This window comes from Arachis ipaensis, chromosome B7, assembly GCF_059453495.1.
Source record: "Arachis ipaensis isolate K30076 ecotype BB chromosome B7, ASM5945349v1, whole genome shotgun sequence".
Taxonomy (NCBI): Eukaryota; Viridiplantae; Streptophyta; class Magnoliopsida; order Fabales; family Fabaceae; genus Arachis; species Arachis ipaensis.
The window spans coordinates 117,691,701-117,712,766 of record NC_142442.1 but is presented as its reverse complement, the minus strand read 5'-3'; the positions used below and the strand labels follow the sequence as shown (position 1 = coordinate 117,712,766).

The 21,066-nt window shown below is 38.7% G+C and overlaps 1 protein-coding gene across 1 annotated transcript; it reads left to right on the top strand.

The window, feature by feature from the left end:
* Nucleotides 1-12,637: 12,637 nt before the first annotated feature.
* LOC107609878 (RING/FYVE/PHD zinc finger superfamily protein) lies at nucleotides 12,638-16,829 on the top strand. The gene is made up of 10 exons (XM_016311932.3): nucleotides 12,638-13,846; nucleotides 14,266-14,352; nucleotides 14,451-14,582; nucleotides 15,000-15,134; nucleotides 15,460-15,525; nucleotides 15,611-15,721; nucleotides 15,906-15,995; nucleotides 16,125-16,155; nucleotides 16,286-16,356; nucleotides 16,448-16,829. Exons 1-10 carry the CDS (start codon nucleotides 12,839-12,841, stop codon nucleotides 16,523-16,525), a joined length of 1,809 nt encoding a protein of 602 aa, XP_016167418.1. The 5' UTR covers nucleotides 12,638-12,838; the 3' UTR covers nucleotides 16,526-16,829.
* Nucleotides 16,830-21,066: the final 4,237 nt, after the last annotated feature.

The window sequence follows — 21,066 nt, the reverse complement described above, 5'->3', positions numbered from 1 at the left end:
ATGGGATTAGTCCACAGTCGCCTCGAACAGTTAGAGCAGGAACGAGAGCGACAAAAGGAAACTAAAAAGAACCTAAAAGAGGAGATGGAGCGGCGAAAAGAGTTAGAAAGAAAACTCTTAAAGTTAGAATCCTCCCTCAAAGGTCGGAACTCCCGAGACGAACGAGAAGAACCATCACTAGGAGGGGAGGATCCTTTCAGTGAGGACATAATGAGTGCAAAAGTTCCGAGAAACTTTAGAAGCCCCGATATGGACCTCTACGACGGAACCACTGATCCGAAGCATCATTTGAGCCATTTTAAAAGTCGAATGTATCTGGCTGACGCTTCCGATGCTACGCGATGCAAAGCTTTTCCGACAACCTTGTCGAAAGCGGCAATGAAGTGGTTCGACAGCCTCCCCCCGAGGTCGGTTACCAGTTTTGAAGACCTCTCAAGGAAGTTCTTGATGAGGTTCTCTATCCAGAAAGACAAAGTAAAACATGCACCAAGCCTCCTGGGAATAAAGTAGGAGGTCGGAGAATCCTTACGAGCCTATATGGAAAGGTTCAATAAAGCATGTTTAGAGATTCAAGACCTGCCCACAAAGGCAGTCATAATGGGGTTAGTCAATGGGCTTAGAGAAGGTCCCTTCTCACAGTCCATATCCAAAAGACACCCCATCTCTTTAAGTGATGTACAGGAAAGAGCCGAAAAGTACATCAACATGGAGGAAAATGCTAAGCTGAGAGACCTGAGTTGGCGACCTGGGCACCCTCCCTCAACAAAAGAGAGGGAGAGGGAAACCAAGAAGAAGGAAGAACTCGGTCTCGACAGACCAAGGAAATATCACTCTTATACTCCTCTAAAGGTCTCCATAGTGGATGTATACAGAGAGATTTGTAATACTGAAAGGCTGCCACCCCCAGACCCATTAAAAATAAAAAGGGGGGGGGGAGCCGCAACGACTACTGTGAGTACCATAAAATATATGGCCACTCCACAAACGACTGCTACGACCTTAAAAATGTGATAGAAAAGCTGGCTAGAGAAGGTCGGCTTGACAGATATCTCATAGAAAGGTCGGACAGTCACGGCAAGAGAAAGCGAGACAATATGGATAGAAGAGACCCACCACCGTAGACTCCGGAGAGACATGTCCATATGATCTCAGGGGGATTCGCGGGAGGGGGACTCACCAAATCCTCTCGCAAAAGGCATCTCAAGAGAGTCTACCAGGTCGGAGGAGAGTCATCCGACCTCCTTACCATTTCATTCACAAAAGAAGATGGGCAAGGAATAATCCCTGGACACGATGATCCAGTGGTAATAACTATGATCCTAGCAAATGCCCATCTCCATAGAACCCTAGTAGACCAAGGAAGCTTAGCGGACATTCTTTTCAAGCCCGCTTTCGACAAGCTAGGGTTGGATGAAAAAGAGTTAAGAGCCTACCCCGACACCTTGTATGGATTAGGTGACACGCCAATAAAGCCACTGGGATTTTTGCCCCTCCACACCACTTTTGGAAAAGGGAAAAAATCAAAAACTCTGAGTATAGACTTCATAGTCATCGATGTAGGGTCAGCATATAATGCTTTAATCGGCAGAGCTACCCTCAATCGACTCGGAGCGGTGGTATCCACTCCCCACCTTTGTATGAAATTCCCGACTTCAGCAGGAATAGCAACAGTGAGGGGAGATCAGAAATTGGCAAGGAAATGCTACAATGAAAGCCTAAACCTGAGAGGAAAAGGTAGAGAGGTCCACACAATAGAACTTGGTGGGGCAAAAGCTAGAGAAGAGCTGCGACCACAGCCGGGAGGAAAAACCGAGGAGATACAGGTCGGCGAAGAGGAAGGAAAAAATACTCACATAGGAGCCAACCTAGGGAAAACCCTAAAACAAGGGTTGACCAAGCTCCTAAGAGACAATACCGACCTTTTTGCCTGGAAGGCCTCCGATATGCCTGGGATAGATCCCGAGCTCATGACCCATAAGCTTTCGGTATACTCGGGTTCCCGACCTGTACAACAAAGGAGACGCAAGCTCGGCCCAGAACGAGCCCTAATAGTAGAAGAGCAAGTACGAGCGCTCCTAGAAGCTGGCTTCATCAGAGAAGTCAAGTATCCAACATGGCTAGCCAATGTAGTGCTAGTAAAAAAAAAATGGCAAATGGAGAATGTGTGTCGACTATACCGACCTAAATAAGGCATGTCCCAAGGATCCCTATCCATTGCCAAGCATTGATACCCTAGTAGACTCCAGCTCGGGGTATCAATACTTATCATTCATGGACGCCTACTCGGGGTATAACCAAATCCCGATGTATGAGCCAGACCAAGAGAAGACATCATTCATCACACCCAGAGCTAATTTCTACTACGTGGTCATGCCATTTGGACTGAAAAATGCAGGGGCCACATATCAGAGGTTGATGAATAAGGTGTTTGCCTCTCACCTAGGGAGCCTAATGGAAGTATACGTCGACGACATGCTGGTAAAGACCAAGAAAGAAGTCGACCTCTTAACTGACCTCTCACAAGTCTTCGACACCATAAGCTTGCATGGGATGAGACTAAATCCCTCAAAGTGCGCCTTCGCGGTAGAGGCAGGAAAATTCCTAGGGTTTATGCTAACACAAAGAGGGATTGAAGCTAACCCCGATAAGTGTAGGGCTATCCTGGAGATGAAAAGCCCGACTTGCTTGAGAGAGGTCCAGCAACTGAATGGCCGACTTACAGCCCTCTCCAGATTTTTGGCAGGATCAGCGCTAAAATCCCTTCCGCTGTTCTCCTTATTGAGAAAGGGATGTCAGTTCGAATGGACTCCTGAATGTGAGGAGGCGTTCCAGGAGTTCAAGAGATTCTTGAGCCAACCTCCTATTCTAACTCGACCTGTAGCTGGAGAAGACCTCGTCCTATACCCATCTGTAGCAGACAAGGCCGTCTCATCGGCCCTGATAAGAGAAGACGAGGCCGGTCAGCACCCAGTATATTTCATCAGTAAAGTTCTACAAGGCCCTGAGCTAAGGTACCACAAACTAGAGAAGTTTGCCTACTCCTTAGTAGTAGCCTCACGAAGACTACGGCCTTACTTTCAAGCTCACACAATAAGAGTCCGCACGAACCAACCCATGAAGCAAATCCTCCAAAAGACGGATATTGCAGGGAGAATGGTTCAATGGGCAATAGAGCTTTCCGAGTTCGACTTGAAGTATGAAACTCGGATGGCGATTAAAGCCCAATGCCTCACCGACTTCATTGCAGAATACGCAGGAGACCAAGAGGAAAAGCCAACTACATGGGAACTCTATGTAGATGGATCCTCAAACAAAACAGGAAGCGGTGCAGGCATAATATTGGTGGACGAAAGAGGAACCCAAATAGAGGTTTCCCTCAAATTTGAATTCTCAGCTTCAAATAATCAAGTAGAGTATGAAGCCTTGATTGCTGGATTGAAGCTGGCGGAAGAAGTCGGTGCTACAAAGGTGATGATATACAGCGACTCGCAAGTGGTGACCTCCCAGATAAGTGGAGAGTATCAGGCAAAAGACCCAAATATGAAGAGGTACTTGGAAAAAACTCTGGAACACCTTGGACACTTTGCAGAAACCGAGCTCAAACACATAACTCGGGATCTCAATTGCAGGGCAGACGCCCTATCCAAGTTAGCAAGTACCAAGCCAGGAGGGAATAACAGAAGCCTGATCGAGGAAACTCTCCAGGAACCCTCCGTAGTAAAAGAAAAAGACAAGCAAGAGGTCCTTGAGGTAGTCGGATTAAGCCTCGGATGGATGAACCCCTTGGTCGAATACATAAAATTCGACATCCTCCCGAAGGAGGAAAAAGAGGCTAAGAAAATCCGTAGGGAAGCACAATACTACACCTTGGTGAAAAATATTCTCTACAGGAGGGGGATATCAACACCATTGTTAAAGTGCGTACCGACCTCAAAAACCACCGAGGTGTTAGAAGAAGTCCATAGTGGGATCTGCGGAAATCTTCTCGGAGCAAGGTCATTAACTAGGAAAGTGATCCGAGCTGGATTCTACTGGCCGACCTTGCAGAAAGATGCGATCGAATTTGTGAAAAAGTATCAACCGTGCCAAATGCATGCAAATTTCCACGTGACTCCCCCAGAGGAACTCATCAGTATCACTTCTCCATGGCCCTTTGCAAAATAGGAAATGGATTTGTTAGGTCCTTTTCCCCAGGCGCCAAGACAAGTCAAATACCTGATAGTGGGAATAGATTACTTCACAAAATGGATAGAAGAAGAACCATTGGCCACCATCACCGCACAGAGAAGTCGGAGGTTCCTCTACAAAAATATCATCACAAGATATGGGATACCCCATTCCATTACTACAGATAATGGAACCCAGTTCACCGACTCTACCTTTAGAAGCCTAGTGGCCAGTATGAAAATCAAGCACCAGTTCACCTCGGTGGAACACCCGCAAGCCAATGGGCAAGCCGAGGCAGCCAACAAAGTCATATTGGCAGGGCTAAAGAAGAGATTACAAGATGCAAAAGGAGCCTGGGCTGAAGAGCTCCCACAAGTGCTATGGGCTTACAGGACGACCCCCCAATCCACCACTGGAGAAACACCCTTCCGACTAGTTTATGAGGTAGAAGCCATGATCCCAATAGAAGTCAACGAGTAAAGCCCAAGAGTGATTCTCCATGACGAGATCGGAAATATACAGGGGCACAAAAAGGAGCTCGACTTGCTCCCCGAAGTCCGAGAAGAAGCCCAGATAAGAGAAGCAGCGTTGAAGCAAAGGATGGCTACAAGATACAACAAAAAAGTCATTCGAAGAGCATTCACCCTAAGTGACTTGGTCTTGATCAGAAACGACATTGGAGTCAACAGATCAGGGGAAGGAAAGCTCGCTGCAAATTGGAAGGGACCATACAAAATTAATGAGGTCTTAGGAAAAGGCTATTATAAAGTGACCGACCTGGACGGCACCGAGTTACCAAGGTCGTGGCATGCTTGTAATATGAAAAGGTACTATAGCTAAAAGCGAACTCTACTCCCTGATGTACTCTTTTTCCAACTTCATGATTTTTTCCCAAAACCAAAGGGTTTTTTCTGGAGAAGGGTTTTTAACGAGGCATCATAGTAGGGGCTAAGGGAAATAGACTGTCAAAAATCCTTAGCAGTAATAGAGTACCTCCCCAATTAATAAAGATCTTTTTTACAAATATCTCTTAAATTCCTTTGTTGTTTTCTCTTTCTATGAAACGCGCCGACTTAAGCTCGACAAAACGTGAAAATCCCATGAACCGACCTAGATGGTCGTCAGGATAAAATGACGAGGTACAAGTCGGTGTAAAGAGGTTATAAAAGGTGATCGTAAGAAACTCGGAAACATTCTGACTCATAAGTCGCAATGAAAAGACCGAGTAGAAATAGAAAACGAATCGCAAAAATAACCTAAGTCATGAAAACTCAATAAAACAAAATTGAGTACTAGGAATAACGAAAGAGATAGGAAAAAAACCAAGAAAAATTAAAGGGCTGTCCTAAAGATCCTTGAAACTAAAAGGTTCAGAAAGACAGACAAGCCAAAGAAAAGGTTTTCCAGAAAAGATCAAGGAGAATTCGAAAAAAATCGCAATCAGAAAAGCATGCACGCATAAGGTAACTTAAAACCCTTATCCAAAAAGGGTATTTATTTTTGTTAACTTAAACCCTTATTAAAAAAGGGTATTTTAAATGTTTTGTTTACGGCCTTATAAGGCCAAAAACAAATTGTTCAGAACATCACCACCAACACAAATAAAGAAGTTTAAAAAGGGGGGACCCACAGGCCGGGCCCCTAAAATAGCCAACAAATTACTTTTTAGGAAGAAGAATAGACGGATCACCACCACCAGAGTCAGGAAGAACGCCGCCAGGACCAGGAAGAGAGGCATCCATAGGAGATGAAGAGGAAGTCGGAGGAACAGTAGAAGAACTCGGAGCATCCTTAGGGCGAGGAGGGGACTCTATGATCCTCTGCCTCCGAGTCTTCAATTCTGACTCGGAAATAATTACGGGGACAGGGGGATCCACAATGACACCATCAATGACAACTTTATCAGGATCTAAAGGAGAAAGGTCCAAGTCAGGAGCAATGACTCCGACCTGCTCCTTAAAGATCCTCCAAGCCTCCTCAGCTCCATCAGCAATAGAGTCCTCCAACTCGGTATAGGCCTTCTGAGAATTCAGCAGATCATTTTTCACAGACACAAGATCGTCAAATAAACTTTGGTAGCTGTCCTGTGCTGTCTTCCTCAAGCCCACCTCCATGTTGCATTGGGCTTGCAACTTCCTCTCCTTCTCCCGGAGGCTATCTCTCCCCTCCTTCAACTTGGCGACTTCCTCCTTCAACTCCCTCTCCTGCTCTTGATACATAAGAAGCCTTCTTTCCAGCTCCTCGACCCTCGAGGTCATCCCTAAAGAGCTGAGAGGAGTCTCCTCAAAAATATCTAAGAGTTTGCTGCAAACTCCCGCCGCCTTGAGACTCTCCTCAACCAGAGTGGTAAGGTAGTGCCGAACAGAAGCATCATCCATGCTTATACGAGCATGGGGGTAGATGTTCTTTCGGACGAATGCAAGAGCATCCGCCTTAACCTCACCAGAAGAGCCAGACTCTAAGGTCTTATGCTTCCTCTTCTCTGGCTCAGGAGAAGGTCGGGCAGAGGGGGGCGGCTGAGAGGAAGCAGAAGAAGAAATCACAATGGGTTGGGAAGGAGTCCCAACATTTCGAGGAGGAGGAGGAGGAGAGATAACCGCCCTGGCGCCACCAGTCTTGGCGCGAGACCTTGCTTTAGCCTCCTGGACTCTCTGGAAAGACTCCTGAGCGTTTGCCTTCGTCATCTCTGAAAAAACAATAGATAATAGATTAAGACAAGTCGGGAAGGTCAATCAGACAAGTCGGTAATCTAACAAAAGCTACCTAGCTGTGCCTGGACAAAGGTCGGGGACCCCTGGAGAAACTTTTTAGTGTCCAAATACGGGGCCCTCCCCCACACTTCTCGGAGGAACCCCACAACGACTGCTTCTACCTCATCCAGGTCATCTAGACCATATTTCTCGCAGGGGAGGCCTCCAGCCAGTACAAAGGAAAGCGGGGAGAAGAATTATCATCCAGAAAAAAGGGGTGGTGACCCTCTACAGCTTGAACTTTGAAAAAATAATTTTTAAAGTCATGGAAGGATTCGTCAAAAAGGGTAAAAACTCTCCGACCCTGTATGGCTTGGAAAGACACCCACTGTTGCTTATTGTTCAGCCCACTGAAGGGTTTGGTCATATGAAAGAGATAGAAAAAAATCTTCAAAAAGGTCGGGAACTCCAAAGCTTGGCTAATAAATTGATAAATTTTCAAAAAACCCCAAGAGTTGGGGTGAAGCTGGGTAGGGGCAACTCGACAGTGATGCAAAACAGACATCTCAAAGTTTGAAAAAGGAAGAAAAACACCCAAACGGGTGATCATACACTCATACATAAAGAAAAAATGAGGGGCCGCCTCATTGGCCCTCCCAAAGCAAACCCGGTCTTCAGGACCCGGGACTACCAACTCATACTTCGGCTCGTCCTCCTTAGAAGTACAAATTCTATGGTGAGTACGAAGGTGGGTGATAAAATCAGTATCGACCGAGGGTTCCTCCCCTAGGACCATGACATCAACCCACTGAGAAAGGACATCTACGGAAGCCATTTCTTTTTCTTAAAAAGGTAACAAAAACCTACAAGGGAAAAAAGAAAAGAAAAATCAAAAACACGGTCTCTAAAGGGAGGGAATACGGAACTAAAGTCTACAAACCAACCTATCTACAAAATAAAGGCATGCAAATAGAAAAGCATGTTCCAAAAAGAACTAACCTTTATCTGGAAATGAGGGTTGGAGGAAACGAAAGCCTTCGAAGATACAAGAATGCAGCACGAACGAATGAAGGGGAAATTTGAAAAATCGCAGAAACGAAACAATGAAAGAAAGGGAAAGTATTTATAAGTACGTTAGGGGCACGATGGTAAAAACGGGGCAGTCATTAAAGACGCACCGTTACCAAGGCCATTAATCCCTACGCACATCCCTAACGGACACGACGCTTGATTAGACGTAACTGTCAGAACCAAAAGGTCACGAAAAGTCACGTCGGTTTTCAGACCATCACGTCGGTCCTCCAACAAATCGGCTACAACCCCGAGTAGAATACTCGAATCCAAATCTTAAAAAGGAATTGGGCTCGAGTAGGGGCACTGTTCATACCCTGGCCCAATAATAAAGGCCCAGAACCAAGCGAAAGGCCTAATCCAAAAGGTTGGGCCTCACCCAGTACCAATCTTCGTCTTAAGAAGTCGGTACTCGTCACGACTTACTCTAAAGAAGTCGGGAACGAGAGTTAGCTGGCAGATAAGCACTCATTTGAATGCATAACTGCCCATAGAATCTCTCTAACCACTTCCACAAGCCATATCTTAATTTCCCTAAGATAAAGGGACGGTTAACACCCTAAAAAGGTGGAACTACTCCAACGGTGGTTATTGGTTCACCACTATAAATACACTGACACTTCTCAGGTATCTCTAAGTCCCAATACTCTCTAGACCTGCTAACACTCTTGCTGACTTAGGCATCGGAGTGTCTTTGCAAGTACCACCCCCCCATTCATTCATACGCACAAGTCGGATGTAGGCCCCCAAGGCGTAGACCCTCTCAAAGGCTTCCCTCCTCCATACGTTTGGGCCAACCAACGCCGTCCAGCCCACTAATCTCCGGTTACCCATCGTAACATTGGCGCCGTTGCCGGGGACCCGAGAGATCAACCAGTGATGGCGGATAGATCCCCTGAAGAGGGTCATGTGGAGTCAGATTCTAAACAAGAGAATCTGGACACCGGAAACAAGGATGCAGACTTGACCCTTCACCAGGAAACCAATGACCAACACAGGAAAGATACCTTCGGAATAAAAAATTCGAAGGTGAACTCTTCAGAAGGGCGCGAATCAGAGAAAGAGGGACCCCTCCCATGCAACTGAGCTTATGGGATTAGTCCACAGTCGCCTCGAACAGTTAGAGCAGGAATATCCCAAATTTAATAAAAGAAACATTTCAAATTAAACAAAAGGAATATCCCACAGTTAATTTAATAACAGAAACATCTGAATTTTAATAAAAAAAATCCCACATTTACTTTATTAGGATATTCGTTTGCAATCAATGACAAGGGTATTTTTTGAAGGTCCGATCGCGACACAATACACGAGCGCACGCAACGCTGCACGTCGCGGTGATGGTGTTCGTCTGCAGGAGCCAGGAAGAATTGCGGCGCAAAGAAGCGCCTACCTCGGCGACTTAGGATGGACAGGACTCGCGGGAAAAGCTCGATGTAGAGGAACCATCCACGCTGCAGAAGACATTGCATGCAGATCGTGTGTCGCGGCAAAGAATATCACCAACATTGCGCATATGACAACTGGGGTGGAGGATGGGATAGGGTCGACACTGTTTGCGGGGGCGGCACGAACTAGGGCTGGCAATGGGTAGGATAGAGTCCAAACCCTACCCTACCCTACCCGCGGGTTGAAAACTTTTTTAAAACTCTACCCTACTCTACCATAACCCTACCCGCGGGTTGAAAACTTTTTTAAAACTCTACCCTACTCTACTCGCGGGTTAAGAATCTCTCAACCCTAACCCTACCCGCACTCTAAAGTTCTAAATCCTACCCTACCCAATCCTACCCGCAGAAAAATAAAAAATTTTCAAGCAAATATAAAATTCAACCATTCCAAATTTTATAGATATTAATAAAATAGAAAATAAAAAACTAAGTTCAAATTAAAATTAAAAACAATAAAATCTTAAAGAAATCCAACATAAAATTACAAATAATGTGATCATCAACTAACTTAGTGGTTATTTCAAGTTTTTATAAGAGAAAGATTGTGAGTTCAACACTTACTTTTTTCACTACATACATAACTTATATATATATATATATATTAGGGGTGCGGGTAGAGTAGAATAGGGTATATCCTAAATCCGTATCCAGTGACGGATCCAGAAAATTTTGGTAGTGGGGGCAAAATTTATATAACATCATAATAATTTTTATAATAAAAATAATATGTGTATATAAAAAATTAAATATTAAATTATCTATTAACCATTATATATATGTGTAAATATATGTATTGTTTAACTTATTTTTAATGTGTATTTTATATTTTAATATATATTTTATACAAATAATTATTTTTTATGTACATATAATAAGATTATTGTTATGATTATATTTTATTATTGTAAAATATGATTAGCCTTCAAAATATCTAATATATAAATTACAATACTAAAATAGTAATTTAAATAATAATATATAATTTAAAATTTTATTGTTTTAGGTTTTCTATTTTAAAAAATTAAATAATTTTTTTCTTAACACTACCATCAAAATTTCTCTCTTTTTATATATATTACTAAATAATTATATAGAAATCCACTTCTCAACGCAATTAGAAGTCGACTCTTATTGATATTTATAATTAAAAAAGTTCTTTCAATTAATTAAGTTGCTATGCAAAAATTAAAGCTAATTTAAGAAGAAGATAAATAATATTCTTTTGAGTTGATTTTAAAAAAGGAACACTAATTTCGTTTAAATTTGAGAATTAATCATTCTAACGAATTTCTAATATAAAATTTTTAAATTGAAGATTAAGTACCAAAAGTTGAGTAAAAAATTATTGTGGAGTCAAATTTAATAATCTAATGGAGGCAAATAAATATTATTATCATATACTACTCAAAAAAATTTCAAATCGTAGTGGGGGCGCTTGCCCCCACACCATTGTACATAGAACCGTCCCTGTCCGTATCCTACCCTATCTGCAGACAAATTCGTATCCTACTTTATTCTATCCGTAGTGGGTAAGATTGACAATCCTATCCAAATAGATTGGTCCGGATTGGATACTCAGGAGTAAAGTATATATTGCCAGCCCTAAGCACGACAGCGTAAGTGGAGCGGGAGATGAAAATGACACCATAAACAACATAATGGAAGTGGAAGGAAAAGATAGAGTGTGCAATTTTTTTTCACGGTGAGTAACAATGAGAAATCAAATTAGAGTTAGATTTGAGTAATGTTATCGAATATATATATATTTTGGTATTATTGGACTTTCTTTATTACAGTCCACATTATAGTTGGCCGATATTTCGCAATCTAGTTAATTTTTTAGATTTTCTCAAAATTGAATTAGGATGTTTGAAATGTTAGTACATTAATAATTAAATTAAAATTTGACTTAAATATTAAAGATTAAAATAATATTTTAATCTAATTATATATGAAAAATAATATTTATCCAATAATCATTCTATTTTTAAATATTCTTTTAATCTAACTACTCTATTATATTATTTCTTAATTAGTTACATTTCCTATTTTTAAAGAATCATTTTAAATTTTATTTAACTTAAATTAAAATAAATATAATAGTTACCTAATAATCTAACCACCTCTCCATTCAATATTTTTTTAAGAAGGATACAAAATAATTTATCTTTTTTACTCATTTTTCTTTAGTAACTAAACAAAACAAGAAAAGGAAAACTAGCCAAACTAAATGGCAGATGTTATGTCTAAGTTAATCCAAAATTAAAAATTTTAACAAAGTTGAAATCACTTTAAATAAAATTTTGCGCTAAAAATAACTGTTTTAGCCATACAGTTCACTGTATTATAAAAATATTTTATCCCATTTTTTTAATCTACACCCTCCACAGTTAAATTCAAGAAGGTTCAACAAATATAATTAAGAAAACACTTTCTAAACTAGCCAGTTTACAAATTAATTAATTCTCTTACATTAGGCATCAAAATACTATTTGATAAGTCTCTTTTAATGATTTTACTTATTATTTATCATGTAAAGTTATATTGTGTTTGAATATTATTTTATTTCTTTTTTTATATTATTTTATTAGTATTTTTTATTATTTTACATATTTGATAATACATCCAAAATAAAAAGATAACACATAATGATTTTGGTACATATCCAAAATTATTTAAATTTGTACTTAAATTTTATTTTTAGCACATCTAAATAATAAGATAATACACAAAATATTTTTGGTATACATCTAAAATTCGTTGAACTTCATGCTTGTATGTTTTTTAACCTAAATAATTTTTTAACACATCTAAAATTATGAATTACTCACTAAATAATTTCTTAACATATATGAAATTCATCTAAAAATAATTGTGTTTATTATTCTTGTTAACTAATTATATACCAGACTTAGAATAAAACAAAATTGTTTTTAATAGCATTATTTTAATTTTAATTTTGTTAGAATTTAATTTTAATTTGTTATTTTTATTTTATTAAGTTTAAATTTAAATTTAAATATTTTAATTTTAAGAAGATATAATTTTAAATTTTTTAAATATATAAAAAAATCTAAGACATAGTATTTTAAATTAATTATTAATTATTATAATTATTTTATTAAATTTTTATAAATAAAATCTGATTAAAAGATAAATTATAATAGATATCTAATTCCACTGGTTATAAATTTGAAAAGATTATATTGAGTAACAGAATAATTTATCTTTAACTTAATTATTATATACTGGACGCTCAAGGCTCAACAATCAAAGTGACAAGTTAATGCTCTCCTCAATAATATTTGACACCTTGGTAATGCTCAAGAAGTTTCGCGTAATCGTAACCATTCTTCCACTCTGCTGTTCTTCGTTGTCTCTTTCCTAACGATATTGCACAGCGACATATAGTGGTTTTCTTAGAGAGATCAACTTCTAGAAACTTGCTTTCCCATTTGCATGTCCTCTGATTCTGAATTCACAATTCACAATTCCCAATCCAACAATATTCCTTACTCCAATTCTTCATCATATCATCAAAACTCCAACCCTAGGGTGATCTCTTCTTCGCCGTGCTGCTTACAATCAGAATCAGCAATGCATCAAGGAGATTACACCTCCGCTCCATATTATCAATTCCCACACCTCCAAAACCCTAATCCCAACCCCTCCAATCTATACGCTTCCGCACCCCCCGTCACACCCGATTACACCCAATACGCCACCGCCACCACCACCACGTATTCCCCATACCCCCCAAACCCCGAGCCTCTTCCACCACCCTCCACCGCCGCACCCACCGCTCCTTCCTACCCTCCAACCTCCGTTAACCCTAACCTCCCCTCATTCAATTCCACCTTCGATTCTCACCCTTCGTACCATCAACCACCTTCGCAGAACCAGCCCTATTTCCCGCCCTATGATCAGCATCAAACCACTCCGAATTACGCCCCTCCTCCAATCTCCTCAATTCCCTCCGAGTCCAATCCCAGTTCCTCGTACTCCTCTTTGTACAATTCGGCACCGTACACTCACGCCGGAGCCTCCGTTCCTCCGGTTCCCTCATACGATAGCCCCTACCAGAATCCAGTGAAAGCCGATCACGGCGGTGCATATTTTGACGATTTCGGAGGCCTTAATCGGAGCCGTTCAGAATTGGGATCAGTTTCGAGCTACGATGAAGGCTATGGTGATGGTGTGTATGCTTATGAAGGGGGCAAGGTGGAGCCCTACGGTGCGCGTGGCACAGCTCCTAAATCTTCGACGTGGTCCTCAACCACGTTCGATGATTATGGAAGGTCCATCAGTTTTCCCTCTCAGAATGAATCTTCTTCTGTCTCAAGTAAGATCGTGAAAGCGGTGCCAAAAGCTGATGCCCAAGAAGATGGAAAAACTGGGGTGCAAAAGTTCAGGGTCAAGTTGCTGGCAGAAAGTGGTGGCCAGAGCGCTACAGATGTTCTATGCCAGGTGAACAATTCTTCGTGATAGTGTGTAACTCGGCTAGTTTATTAAATTTGTTTATGTATAACTGCATTGTTTATAGCCTTTTATTCTGGATGTATTTATGATCATCAACCTGAATTTGAAGTAATTTTGGTTTAGCTAGCTAGGTCCGCTGATAAATATTTGAATAGTATATATGTTGTGTGTTTGTAAAAGTTCAAATCTTTGTAATCCCCATGTTCATTTATTTTTCCAGTTTTAATTTTTATTTTTTATGTAGCAAACTACAATGTCACTTTGAATAAATTATTTTTCCCTTGATACTCTCAACCTTAGAATGTTCAGCATGTTGTATTTTATGCATTCATGACTCCCTTTCTGTTTTTTGCCCGTAATTGATTCATGATCTGAATTGATAGCTTAATTAATTATTATCCTTTCAGATTGGTTTGGATGGAATCCGCATGCTAGATCCAGATACAAGTCGGACATTGAGAATATATCCACTTGAGAACATAACAGGATGTGATGTAAGCTTGTTCATTTCTTTGATGAAACTATACTATATATACAGAATTGAATTTCCGAGACTATGGCAGCATAATATTTTGCTAACTGGATTGTGCAGAGACTTGACTCAGCTACCTTTGCATTTTGGTCAAAGAGCCCAGTAGACATTGAACCAAGACGAATCAGATTGCAATCCAATAGCTACACTACAAACACACTTTTGGATACAGTGATTGCTGCAACCATACAGGTATTTTAGGAAAATGATATCTTGCTGATGAGTTAGGTTGGAGGTGGCTTTTTTTTTTAATTAAATATATCTGTTAGAAGATAGTCGGTACCTTGAATAATTGCACAATTGCATTTTTTAGAATTATGATTATGTGATGCAAAATTTTAGTCTCATTGAAATTTACGTTATTGTACTAATCTTGATTTCTAAGAATTGAAGTCAAAAGTTACTTCAGATATGGTGAAAATTATAATCCCATTAGTTCATGCTCCTTAAAAGCTTTCAAATATTTTCTACATGTGTGTTGAACTGAAATAAGATCTCTTCTGTTGATGTTATCTGTGACCAGTTACTAATCTTCAAGGTCCTGCTCAATTGTTTTTCCAATATTAAGTATTTTCTATGTCTTGTTTCTCCCTCGATGTTATAATGTAGTTCAAGGAAATGAATGGAAGCAGCAGGAGGCCTCCTGAGCCATTGAAAGCAAATGAACAGCCTACAGAAAGAAAGAAAGGCTTTGGCGATTGGATGAATCTGATAAAGCCTGCCAATGAAGAGAAGGATCACTGGGTAATGTTAGATGCAACTTTGGGTTTTTCTTACACTTTTTCATTCCTTCAAACCTCGTGTTTTTACTGGGTTGAGATGCTGACTATGATTGTTTAAACATGTATTTGTTGCCGCAATTAACTTTGTCATTTAATTTCTGAAATTTTATTGTGCTGTTCCCATGATTAACACTGGGAAAATATTTTAAGTGCTAGTTGATTTTAGTGAAAATGTTGTTGATAGATCAACTATATTAACCTACATCATCAGTATATATCTCTAATAAATAGGATTGGTTCGTCTTTGTTGTATGCAACTGGAGTTCTTATAGGTTCTTTATATATAGGTCCCAGATGAAGCAGTTTCAAAATGCAAAGATTGTCAGACTGATTTTGGGGCTTTTAATCGCAAGGTTGATCTTCCTGTTTCTTTTCTTAATCTATGATATTTCTGTTGTGTTCCCAATTGTTAATTTCATGATCCTCTTCTTCCAACAGCATCATTGTAGGAACTGTGGTGATATTTTCTGTGACAAATGTACACAAGGTAGAATTGCTTTAACTGCCGATGCGAATGCTCAGCCAGTACGAGTTTGTGATCGATGCATGGTATGTGTACCATCTCTTGGCTTTTCTCTGCATTAGTTTGGGCATAATGATAACTAATTGTATTTATTTTGGAATGCATTTGCATTTGTAATTCCTTCAGGGTTTAATGCTTTTAAATAGGAAGATCCTTATAAACTATGGAAGCAATGTAATTATGATTCTTAATATTCCTGTTGTTGTTCAGGCGGAAGTGACCCAAAGGCTGAGTAGTGCTAAAGAGTCATCAAGTAAACCCGTGTTACAGAGTCACGAGGATCTTGCCAGGAAGCTTCAGGTGAATAATTGGAGTATTTTATACCGTCTGTTTGCGTTGCTTCAATTGCCCATGTTATTCTTCTTTGTTTGTTGGTTTATGGTTAAGAACGCTTCAGAAGCTTATTTGTGTTTTTGAATATGTTGGCAGGAGGAGCTGCAGAGAAACCAAAAGACATCAGGTAATGATGAGTTCAATTTTAGGAGTTTCACTTGTAAAATTGCTTCTGTGGCAGGCTTCATTCACTTTGTTCTGAGTTTATTTAGCTGAAATAATTTTATCCAACTTAATTATGTGTTGCCCCATTGCAGGTTCGACCTCTGGAGGATCTGGAAGACGGACAAGGGAAGTTGCATGTCCCATTTGCACTGTCTATCTGCAGGTTGACTTCTAGTAATTTTGTCCCCACTTCTCACTCAATACACGTCATAGTTGATCATGGCTTATTTATTTTTTTTGTGGGATTATTTCAGGTTCAGGTGCCAAGCTCAGGTTCAGAAACCATTGAATGTGGAGTTTGCCAGCACCCATTTCTTGTGAGTGCGCATTGAGTTTGATGACATGGATGCAAAAGAAGCCAAGAATATACCAAAATCATAAATTCAGTATACTGACCGACACACCTCATGCACATTAGTAATTATTGATTCGGATTGTCTCGCGAATATCGTCCACTTGCCTTTTCTATTTTCTGTTATTTATTCGTCCTCTCGTAGCTTGGTTTATAATTTATATGTTCATTAGCTCAGTAATTTTTTCTGAAAGGACAAATAAATCATTAGCTCTGTGAATATTATCGATGATTGTGATTTGGTTCGGTGAATATATTTAGCATCAACAAGCACTTCTATACAATTATTCAGTTTTACCGAGCGTAAATCCACACCTCTCTATCCAAGCGAAATGATGATCCTCTTGTAAAATTAAAGCTCATCCAACGTGTCGAATTTAAAACGAAATCCCAATATGCATTATTTCACTGAAATCTTTCATTTCAAATGAGTTAGATCGATTAAGTGAAACAAAAAAGAATTCAGGATAAGATGAAAATCAAAAGTTTAGCTACTTTAATTTGATTTTTTGATGTAAGAGTTAAGAAAATTATTTTATTTTTTCTATATACATTCAAGTTTTTCAAAAAATTTAAAAAAATTTCAATCATCAAAATTGAAAAAAATGACTACAAGATTTAGAGGTTTTTATACTTCTTAGTTTCAAAATTCTAATTCATAAGTTTACTAAAACAAAAATGGGTCAGAAGAAAAAACATTATAGTTAGGCCTAAAACAAAAATGGGTCAAAAAAATATCATAGTTAGGCCTAAAACAATAAAAACAAAATAAGTAAACTAAACATAAAATAAGTCCTAAACTAAATCCTAATAAGGTGATACATATTTGATTCGATTTGATTTATTAGAGTCTTCAATGTAACTTGAAAATAGTAAGATGTTTGATTTTCTATAATCGTTAATCAATGTCTTGGCCAACTCTTGATACATATATTGTGATGGTTATCAGTGGCTAAGAGAAAGGGAGGGGGGGAGGGAGGAGGAGTAAATCTTAGCTTCTTTTTCTGTTGAAAAGTACTTTTGCTTTTTCAAAGGAACTTAGGAGATATTTTTACTTTTGTCTCGTAACGAGTTGAGAGACATTTTTATTTTGTCTTCTAAATAACAGAAACAGAAATGAAGTAGAGAAGAAAAAGTAACACCCAGATGTATCCTGGTTTAGCTACTTAGTGCAATGTAGTCTACATCTATTCTCCATCACAACAGTGACGGAATTTCACTATCTTTCAATAAGATTACATTCACCAATTCTCTCTAGGATCTACCCAATCCTATCTGGGACAAATCCAGATTCTAACTCCAATCTTAATTTGACTAGACCTCAATCTAGCTTTCAACAACAAACTGCTAACCCAACTTACAAGGGAATTCCCACAGGATCATGAAACAAAACAGAAAGATGTACAAAGAACCTCTGAGACATCTTATGACTTTTTCTCACAATTTATCTCATTGTCTTTTATCTCTCATTGGCTTTTTCTTACAAACTTCACCATGTTTGCCTTTTTCAATGAGACTCAGACAGACTAAACTAAGAAAAAGAAAATACTAAATGAACTACATGAAGGAGAAGGACTCTAACAACTTCGGTAGCTATGAGAGTGAATTCTGTGCTTTTCACTTACTCTCCTTGCCTTCAACCCTTGGCCGTTCACCCTTAATATAGAAGAGTGAAGCTTCTAAGGTTGAATCAGGTTCAACCCTAACACTGTCTTTTTCTCCAACATCAGAGACTTGCAGTGGCTTCAGCAGAGAAGAAAGAGAAATTTGAATCTGTTGCATGCAACTCACCTATTCTCTCTCATCCTTTTTCTTCAAACTCCTTCAATCTTGACCATTGAGCTTGACTTTAGCCCCAAGTTTTAATTTTGAGCGTTGATGAGCTTTTGAACCAAGTTGACTTCACATTCTCCATTGTTGCTTGTTCCGTTCTTGAGACCTTATGGCTTTCTTCTTGGTTCCTTGGTGTAGCACAAATGAGGGAAGATGTATTTTGACCGAGTGAGATTAGCTACTTGGTTGTAGCCCCTTTTCTTTGCTTTGATTTGGTAATACTCCTTTTGCCTTTCTTCATGACCTTTCTTCTGTGGTTTCCATTTTCTTCTTTCTTCTTCTTTGATTGACGTGACCGAAGTAAGAGAGAGAGGAGAGAGAAGAGAGAAATGTTGGCTTTCGATGGAAGCTTCAAGGAGTTTAATCAAAATGAGTTTGGGGTTCACGTTCCTGATGGTGGGAAGTGTAAGTTACCACATGGGCCTTGATTACTTTATTGAATAGGCTTGGATCTTTGGGCCTTCTTGGTTTTCTTTCTCAAAGTTCAGCCACTAGTTTTTGGATCATTTTGGTATAAGGCTGAATTCGTTTATTGATCAAGATGGGCTTGTTTGATTAGGCCAACATGAAAATTAATTTGTTTTCCTGCACACTAAACCAAATACATTAAACAACCAATTAGTAGCAATATAATAATGTTTGTTCATCATATTAGTTTTTCAAACTCAACAATCTCGTCCTTGATGACAAACATTACTAAAATGAATTTAAAATAAAAAGATTAGAAGAGAAAACTTTCCTTTGATGATTCACGGACTGCTTCCCCTTTCTCTTGATCAACATGCTCCCCCTTAATGTGTGCTTTGATTAACCTGATTAGAACACAGAAATAATCCCTATATACAAGCACCAATCCGTTATACACATGATCCTGAGGGATTTCCTTGTTAAGTTGGGTGAATACTTAGTGGTTGAAAGTCTAGGGAATAAACTTAGCTAAATCTAGCTTGGGTAGAAGCTGGGTTTGTTCCAGATAGGATTGGAATCATAGAAAAATTCGTATTTGTAATCTTTGAAAAGTATAGTGAAAATTCTATCACTGTTGTGGTGGAGACTGGATGTAGATCACATTGTACATGGTAGTTGAACCAGGATACATAACTGTGTGATTCTCTCTTCTCTACTCTTCTTCTGTTTTCCTTCGATATGAGATAAAATAAAATTGTCTTCTACTTTATCAATATCTCAAAAGTCACAGCAACCAAAAGAAAAGAGGTTGCTCTGTTCCTGATCAATCGTGAAGAGACAAAATAAAAATCTCTCCTGAAATATCAACTTGACAGACTCGCCAACAAATAAGTTCCACATCCAGTTTGAAACTAAAGTGAACAAGTTTAAAAAAGGAGGCCATAAAGAAAATAGGATCACATTACCTAATATACTATCTAATTATCTATTAAGTGTCTTTATATCCTAGATGACTACATAAAAAAATATCTATAAAGAAACTTCCTTACTCAATCATTAGTCTCTCTACTTTTAGTCTTTATACTTCTTTACATACACATAAATAATAATCAATTCTTTTTTTGTAATAATTTATCCCAATGGGACAATAAAAAATGATGACGAAGGTGTCGTATTAGAGTATAGGAAAACTGTAATGTTGCGTATTCGGTGTGTTGATCCTCTAGATGTGCTAAAGAATGCCACACTGAGCAACATGGGTATAATAGATTTCAAAGAGGTTGAAAGAGTTGCACATAAATTTTTATTAGCATTGCCAAGTGGAGGGTTTACTAACAGGGTATTTTGGCTCAAAGTTGATCAGCATGTGAGGGTAGTGTTTGGCATACATACTAGGCTAATACCACAACATGTGATGGAGTGGTATGCGATGGTTTGTGACATTGGTGGTGGTTGAGTCATCCTTTTCTATCTGGTAGGTAGTCCTAGTGGAGACAATATTGTTTCACCAGCCTCGAGATAGCGTCAAAGAGGACGATAGTGACTCAAATTTAGATTATGTTGTTGATATCGGGTCGTCCAATGAGAATGGTTCTTCTGAAGAGTATGTGTCGAAAACTCCAACTAGTGGGGGTATTCCATTTCTTCTTCCTTTTTCTTTTGGCCATTCCGCAGTTATCAAAAATTCCTAGCCATTAAAAAGTACTAAAACTAAAGATGTTAAAAAGTTACCAAAGTTTAAAAAAATTTCACAAATGAGTTAATATTTCGACTGCACTCATTATATATTGTCGTCTGTGTATATCTTGAATATTGTGATCACGTTCTTTTAATACATGTATCTCGGGCAATGTGTACCTATTTTTGATTTTGTACCATATCTCAAATGTATCTGGAATATATTCAGATTTTCTTGTATCATATTTTGGATTTTTAGTTATCGAAATATATTTAATGAACAGCACCTGTAACATATTATGTATATCAATAAATATTCTCTACTTTACGAATTTTTAATAAATAATATATTTAATTAATTTAAATAAAAAAATCCTTAAGTAAAAGTTATGCTAATATGCATAAAAACCATGTAAATTATTTTTAGTAACAAATTATTCACCTCTCCCCGTGTATCATGATGTATATACAATTTTCTTTGTAATTTATTGTATAATTGAAGGGAGTTATATCAACTTGGAGCATGAATACAAGTACAGCGAATGGTGAAAGTTGTTATCTTACTTATTCTACAACAAATTGTCTAAGGAGTTTTCCCTATAT

Bases quoted from the DNA above. Each gene is read 5' to 3' on its own strand.
- LOC107609878 (XM_016311932.3), top strand. From the start codon at position 12,839: ATGTCCTCTGATTCTGAATTCACAATTCACAATTCCCAATCCAACAAT. The intron at 13,847-14,265 runs GTGAACAATTCT...TTATCCTTTCAG, and splicing joins CTACAGATGTTCTATGCCAG to ATTGGTTTGGATGGAATCCG. The intron at 15,526-15,610 runs GTTGATCTTCCT...TTCTTCCAACAG, and splicing joins TTGGGGCTTTTAATCGCAAG to CATCATTGTAGGAACTGTGG.